Raw genomic sequence first — 8,047 nt, 5'->3', positions numbered from 1 at the left:
AGTTTTGCACACCTTAGAAGTGTTGGATCGGCATTGTTTTGACAGATCAGATTCCAGCAATTCAATGGAGACACTTTATCATAAGATTTTCTGGGCAAATCAGAATAAAGATAACCAAGAGGTAATGGCTACATTCTCCTCTCACTTCGAAATCTGTAGGCAATGGATTTTATTTTTACTTATGAGAATTGTGTGTATGTGTATATTTGATACAAAAGCTTTGTGTTTTCTTGGTGTATTTTTTACTTTACTACTTGACAATTGGTTTATTAGGAGAAAACAGCTCTGCTGTTGTGATTGAATTCTTCAGTTCGATGTACTGTAAACCTCATTTAGGAGAAATGATCTATCAATGTTTTGTGGTTTGTTTTTTGGGTGCTGCCAAGTAAAATTCTGGATTATTGTTTGATAACTTTTACATCTATTGTAGAAAGTAGTAAATTAATAGGTTATTAAGTATAGTAAAATATTCTAAAACTATATGCTCTTATGTTTTTTGATATTTTTACCTGTGCTCCTAGAACCATTTTCAGAGGTCATTAAAAACTTTATCAGAAATTGTTAATGTTTTACTCTCTTTTTTTTTTCTTTCTTTTGTGCAGTGCAGATGATAATGTCACTGGGCTTATGTATAATGTCAAACGCTTGAGTTTCCTTGGAAAGTGTTTGAGGAAAAGAAGAAAGAGGCAGCTTTAATAATATACTGTTGAAGTAAAATTTTAAAGTGGAAAATATTAGTGAACCTGTCATAGCTGCTCATGTTAATGTTTTAAAAACTTTTATGCAAATATTTGGTTAAATACTTAACCAAAATTTGGTTAAGTATAGCTTGAAATACACCTAAGCAGTGGGAGGGATACCTAGTAAATGAAACTTCATACTAGTATTTTCTAGCTAGTATGCAGTAGTAAATGGATGAAAGGAGAGCACGCTTGATTTTTAAGTACTGATATTGAATTTCTTGAAATCATCACGTAGAATCCTGAAACTTCATGGATATTTGTGCACTCAACAACAAAAGAAAAATTTTGTTTCTTGAATACACCTGTCTTTTGTTCATGACTATATGTTCTCAGTGATTGATGGTTGTCCTGGTTTTGGCTGGGATAGAGTTTTTTCTCCTAGTATCTTCCTAGTAGCTGGAAGATACTAGGAAGTATAAAGTACTTCCTACTTTATCTTCCTAGTAGCTGGTACAGTGCTGTGTTTTGGATTTAGTATGAGAATAGTGTTGATAACACACCGATGTTTTAGTTGTTGCTAAGCAGTGCTTACACTAGTCAAGGACTTTTCAGCTTCTCATGCCCTGCCAGCGAGAAGCTGGGAGGGGGCCCAGCCAGGACAGCTGACCCAAACTGGCCAAAGGGATGTTCCATACCATATGACGTCATGCTCAGTATATAAACTGAGGGGAGTTGGCCGGGGGGTGGTGACCGCTGCTCGGGAATGGGCTGGGCATCGGTTGGCAGGTGGTGAGCAATTGTATTGTGCATCACTTATTTTGTATATTCTTTTATTATTATTATTTTCCCTTCCTTTCCTATTAAACTGTCTTTATCTCAACCCACAAATTTTACTTTTTTTTTTTTTTTTCTGATTCTCTCCCGTATCCCACTGCAGGGGGTGGGGAGTGAGCAAACTGCTGTGTGGTGTTTAGCTGCCTGCCGGGTTAAACCACAACAATGGTCATAATTCAAGACCCTCTATTGCACAGAAATACTGCATAATAATTGTGAATCAGCATTTTAATGACTTTGCAATGAACAAGAAGAATATAGTGTTGGTGGAATAACATCTCTGGAAGTATTTCCAGAGAGATATACCTGCCAACAAACTCTATGTGAAGCTGAGAACCAGTAGGTAAGAGTGAAATGCTTGCCAGAGCTGTCTTTGTATTTCAAATACACCATTATGGTAATAAGAGAGAAATAGAGGAAGGAGAGCTGTTATAGCAGGCAGATGAAGTTGTTGAAAGTTCTTAACCCTAACACTTGGATGAAATCAGGAGTTCAACACACAAGTTTTTTTGTTTTTTTAAAATGGGTAGGGTGTGATATGCTTTATTGTTGGAGTGCTGGCTTTTTGGTTTCATCTGCTTTTGGGGTCAGATGATGTGGTTCTGTGCTGTTGCCCTTCTGCAATTGTATTCGTATCTTTTTTTTCCTTTTCCCTGTCTGTATTCCAAAAAGTTTTTCTGACTTCAGCTACAGTTGTACGAACAAACCATTTCTTTGTGTTTCAAAAGGCAGTGCTGGTAGGGAGACTTCTGAAAGTAAGGTAATTGTTTTGTTCTTATTGTAGGTTGTCTGCTATTACTGCCTTTGTTTTATGGTACTTCATGACTTGAGGTTCGGTTACCTTGAAAACATGCGTGTTTTGGCCCCTAACTGGCTCTCTTAAAGATGTGGTCCCCAGTTCTGGGTACTGAACATTTTTATGAAGGTCTGTCTAGTTAATTTGCAGGGCTACCTATCTTCTAATGGCATAACATTTTACTCATTTACTCTAATTTTCATTAGATGAAGAATGCTGAGTAGGAATAAAGCATTATTATATGTAAGTGACGATGTGCCTATGTTTGCACACTTGTCACAGGAGACTGTAGGGAGAGCAGAAACAAAGATGATGTTGACTTCTTTCTGAGAGAAGAAAACTTTGAATGTTTCAGTCTTACCTTACTGGGTCTGGAGCTGGTATGAAATTAAACTTTTAAATTATCTGCAGCTTCTTAACCTCCTCTGCAGTTTTCAAGACTGTTGTTGCTTGGCTCGAGCTTAACTTTTGGCAGCTAGACAAGAGGTTGCCTTGGGATGCTGAATGCCCAACTGATGGTACTTGTGCATTTAGACATTTGAACTACCAAAGTTACATTCGAGTTAACAGCGTAGTGTTTAGCTGCTTATCTCCTGGGCAGGCTGGTGGGTGAGTGCCTGTGGTGGGCGAAGCCCTGCCCGCGCCATGGAGAAGGGCTGCGGAGCCCCTAGATGGCCGCTGGATGTCGGTGCCTCCCTGCACTGACTGCGCATCGGCTGCGGCGCTGCAAGGTTAAGCGCACAAGGATGTTGCCACATGCAATGCTGTTTGTCTTTTTTTTGTCTGTTTCCTTCCCCCTTAATAAACTTAGGCTGTTTTTTCTTGGCAGGAAAGGCCATAAGTTATGAGGTCCTGTACGCTCTGTTTTCAGCTGGCAACTCATGTAAGCCTGTAGGGACTTTTACTTTGTAAATAAGATGTCCGTCACTAGGATGTCTGCCTACTGACACAGTTATTTGAAGCAAAATGTACTTTGAAGGACAGCTATCTACTACCCCTGTTTTAACGTGAGCCCAACTGGAACATGTTTGGAACCTATTTCCTGTCCATTTTTACTGCTGGATTGCAAAACATTGTCGTGAAGACTGCAAATGATGCCAGTGCAAGTATATATGAGAGTGGTGCTCCAAAGCACTGGGCACATGCTGGAATGGAAGGAAGGTGGCTCCTGCTACAAAGTACTTAGGTTCTGAGGGAGACTGAAAACAGACAAATGTGCTCAGGATGCTGCTTTTATACACACTATTGATTTCTTCAGAATTGTTTTAATATATAAGTCATGACTTCCAAGTGTCAGAGCAAAAGTAAGGCTCGGGGGTAGGGGCTGGAATGAGGGAGGGTAGGCGGGTGTAGACAGGTTAGCTGAAAGGCCAGGTGTCCTGGGCCCTGCAGGGGGAAGAGTTGCTTTTCATCCCATGGGGAGATGCAGAGAAATGGTGCTGAAGGCTGGGATCTGGTGACACTGGTGACAGAACATGAGATAGCAAAACAGAGAAAAACATGGAGTAAGGGGCTGAGCTGCTGCCGTACGTTGAGTTTGCGTAGGACAAATAGGGCAGATGGATGGCAGGCATTGAACAGAGCTCATATTTTGAGTGTTGTGTTGCATATGACAGAGGTGGCACACTGAAGCTGCGTGAGAAAATGTGATGTTAAATCCACGTTTTGACCAGACCCAGAACAAACCCTCCATCCTTGACCTTGAGAGATGCCACAGAAGTGGGAGGAGGATCCGATGCTTCTCCAGTGACTTGGAGAAGACTTAGCATGGAGGAGCACTGATTGCATTATTAAATGCTTCATTATTAAGCAGACTTTAAATAGGAGTTAAGAATTGTGTTGTGGTTTCTCACTGACTGTTGCTGTGTCTTAAGAGTGATGGTCCCTGTGTAATTCCATAGGAACAGCTTTGAGCCTTAATCATGGATCACAGCCTGGGTGCTCTTGTGTGGTAGGTTTCCTTACAGGCACGGGGCTTCCATCAGGCTCTGTGTGCAGCCCAAAAAGTAGCACTTACTACATCTGTCAGATGCTCAGCTTTTTATCCATGAAGTTCCAAATGATAGTAACAGTAGTTGAATTCTTTTGATGTGAAGGTCTGACAGCCAATAAAAATGTAATATCACAATTCATATAGTAAGAACGATGCTACCTTGTGAGTATGACCATGTGCACAGTGAGTAATACAAAGGACCTCTCATTTCTAAATTCTGCTTCACTGACTCGCATAGAGTTTCTCAGTAGATTTGGCTGAGTTGGAGGACTTGAAATCTAGAAATCTATGACATGGCATAAAGCAGTAAATTCACTTTCATTTGAGATGGTATTGCAGAGAAAACTACTGGCCTTATTTATAGCCGCAGGTATTTTCCATCTCGACATTTCCTTGACTCAAAGCATCTCTTGCGCACAGCTCTGGAATGATTACCACTGTGGTGGTTTTTGTGGAGGTATCTTTAAATAAATAAATCTAGTAAACAGTTTGTATTGCTACCATACAGTTTTAACTTAGAGTAAAATTGTGTTGCACTCATCCAGATTTGGAACACCTTTGATTCCTTTCCACCCCCTTTTAAAGATCACTCCTTCTGAAGGCTTGAGTCAATTTGTACAAAAATAGAGTCCTCAAAAGAGTGAGCTAGCAAATGCAATAGCGACTTTTTCATAATGTCTATGAAAACTCATCTTTTGAGTTTACCTGTCATCTTCCTGTGGCTTATTCCACTCAACTCTCACCTAACTTTTGGTCTACCTGTATTTTATTATCTGTCATAGTCTTTCACAGTTACAATTAAGGAAGGGAATTGGGAAAGGATTCCCTCCCCCTTAATTTGTTTTGTTTTTAGAATGGTTGGTGTGACTTTTTAACTTGTCACTCTCCAGTGTAGAAAAATACAATTTGGTTAAGTATAGCTTGAAATACACCTAAGCAGTGGGAGGGATACCTAGTAAATGAAACTTCATACTAGTATTTTCTAGCTAGTATGCAGTAGTAAATGGATGAAAGGAGAGCACGCTTGATTTTTAAGTACTGATATTGAATTTCTTGAAATCATCACGTAGAATCCTGAAACTTCATGGATATTTGTGCACTCAGATTGCTTTTAAAGTTTAGGTCTCTGAACTTGTATTTAGGTCTTGCTTCTCATGATGTCTGTGAAGTCCAACTGAATTCTTATGATGCCAAGAGATGTTTTTCATTTTAGAGTGCAGAAGTCCTGTTTTGAACTTGGTTCTCACGAATAGAGCTTGTTACAAATGCAGAGAGTTAATATTTGTCTTTCTGAGATCACTTTGCTGGAAATGAAACAAACAAACAAAAAAACCCAACCCTGCTGTGTCTGTGGGAAAGGAGGTCTAACCATGCCTTTCTAGTTAGCCAGCTACAATTTAACAGTTTGTTACTAAGTAAGGGACCTGAATCTGAGTATGCTGGGATGCATGACGGGTAAGAGAGACAAGATGAGCAGAATAAAATGGATTGAAATATCTGCAGAATCAGAGTCTATTTCCACAAGCGCTGAGAAAATAGAGCATGTTCTGAGCACTCTTGCAATATTTTTAATAATGCAGTTAGCATTAGTTCAGTTGCTCGAATTGCTTAGATATCTGAAGCTTGTTTGTGTGGGTGTTTTCACCCTTTATTATTTCAGTAAATCCAACATCAGATTCCTGCTCACCTAGGTGTCTAAGGGAGTTAAAGTACAAAATCTCTCTGGAAGCGAAAAATTTATTCTGTGACTTAAATAACTGATGGGGTCCTTAAAAAGAACACACAACTTGTTTTTTTCTTTTTATATTAGACAACTTCAAAGCAGTGGTTAATATTTTGTTGAACATGGTCTCATAATTTAAAGCAAATATGCAAATTGTACTCCAATAAAAAGGTTTGTCTTTGAGCTGTTGTTAGTGCTGCGGTGTGCATGTAGAGCTTGCCTACCATCCTGTAATGACTTTGTCCCTCTTGGGCTGCAGTCAGAGGCATTTCTTTGTATTCCATATTTTAGTCTGCACTGCTAGTGTCAGTGCATTTAGTTGATTTAAAAAACCCAAACTTTTGAGGACAATTTTTCCATAGAGAGTAGTACACCTTGAGAGCTCCTTTGTTACGGATATGCAGATATGTTTTTAAATGGAATGAGCTGTCCTGATTGTTTCTGTGAGTGGAGCTAATTTGCATGGATTTGGGATTCTGAGCCAGGCATTTGTGGATGGCACAGGCCCATTTTTCTCCCCTACAAAAATCTGATGGTGCTCTTGTTCCTGGCTCTTGTTGTCTTTTCTCACCCATTCTCTTTAGAAAGGTGGGTTGTACTAATAAACGTTGCTGTATTGTACCCCTTCTTTATCTCTTTTTATAAAAATACGGCTTCGGAAATCCCTTTCTTGTCTCCTTAGAAAGCAGATTTGGAGTTTAATGTTAAAATCTTAATTTTATTTCACTGAGGAGTTAATTTGAAAATGCTAACTGGAAATGTGATTACAAATTTATTTAGATAGTCTACCTTTAAATACTAACTAAGCTTTTTTTTTTTTTAAAGGGAACGTTCTTCAATGATAAAAATTTTACAACATTAGAAATGAAGCAGCTCTGTGTTCTGAGACTGAACTCTGTTGTAGTAGGAAGCAATCGGATTTTTCGTCATTTTTTTGTTAACCTTCTTCATGATTTAAGGACAGGCTGGCTTCCTGCAACACAGACTTGACTTGCAATAAGCACCTGCGCAGATTTGTTGAATGATTTGATTGAATAAATTTTCAATAGATTAAATAATTTTTAAATCCCTTCCTTTTAGAAAAGAAACAGAAAGCCATATATATAGGCATATAAATATGTATATACATATATACACACATACGCACAAATATATCTGTGGGTGTATATATGTGTACGTACATATACGCACACAGGCACACAGATATCTGTGTACGCGTGTGTACGTTGTCCTGCTTTTGGCAGGGATAGAGTTAATTTCCTTCCTAGTAGCTGGTACGGTGCTGTGGTTTGGATTTAGGGTGAGAACAATGTTGCTAACACACCCATGTTTTAGTTGTGGCTGGGTAGTGCTTACACTAGTCAAGGACTTTTCAGCTTCCCATGCTCTACTGACTGAGAAGGCTGGAGGGGCACAAGAAGCTGGGAGGGGGCCCAGCCAGGACAGCTGACCCCAGCTGGCCAAAGGGACATTCCATACCATGTGGCGTCATGCTCAGTACATAACCGCTGCTTGGGGACTGGCTGGGCATTGTTTGGTGCGTGGTGAGCAATTGCATTGTGCATCACTTGCTTTGTGTAGTATTATTGTTGTTATTGTTATTACATTATTATTATTGTTATTATCATTTCATTTCAATTATTAAACTGTTTTTATCTCAACCCACAAGTCTTTCTCACTTCTACTCTTCCAATTCTCTCCCCCATCCCACCGGGGGGGGGGAAGTGAGCGAGCGAGCGAGCAGCTGTGTGGTGCTCAGTTGCCGACTGACTGAGGTTAAACCACGACAACATACAAAGTATTTCATTTATATCCTCCACAGGCATCTATGACTGGCATAAGAGCACACCTGCTACAAGCTCCACCCCCCCCCTCCCCCTTTAACCCAAGAAGCAGCAGTGTGTCTCGGAGTGGGAGAAAAGGTTTCTCAGGTGCTGTTCAGCGCTCTCCCTTGAAATGTGTTGAGGCCTGCAGGCGTGGTGTGGCGCGGTGGGGTGAGAGGCGGCCTGCCCGGCCAC

General features: G+C 40.0%; 1 protein-coding gene across 1 annotated transcript in view; it reads left to right on the top strand.

Annotated features, from left to right (window-relative positions):
* Positions 1 to 8,047, top strand: part of MED12L (mediator complex subunit 12-like) — a 148,172-nt gene that overhangs the window by 8,264 nt on the left and 131,861 nt on the right. The window contains exon 7 of the mRNA XM_009333967.1: positions 1 to 121. Coding sequence (XP_009332242.1) covers positions 1 to 121 — 121 coding nt within the window. The remainder of the gene's footprint in view (positions 122 to 8,047) is intronic.

This window comes from Pygoscelis adeliae, unplaced genomic scaffold (genome assembly GCF_000699105.1).
Source record: "Pygoscelis adeliae isolate BGI_AS28 unplaced genomic scaffold, ASM69910v1 Scaffold241, whole genome shotgun sequence".
In the NCBI taxonomy this organism is placed as follows: Eukaryota; Metazoa; Chordata; class Aves; order Sphenisciformes; family Spheniscidae; genus Pygoscelis; species Pygoscelis adeliae.
This window is presented reverse-complemented; position numbering and strand designations above follow the sequence as displayed.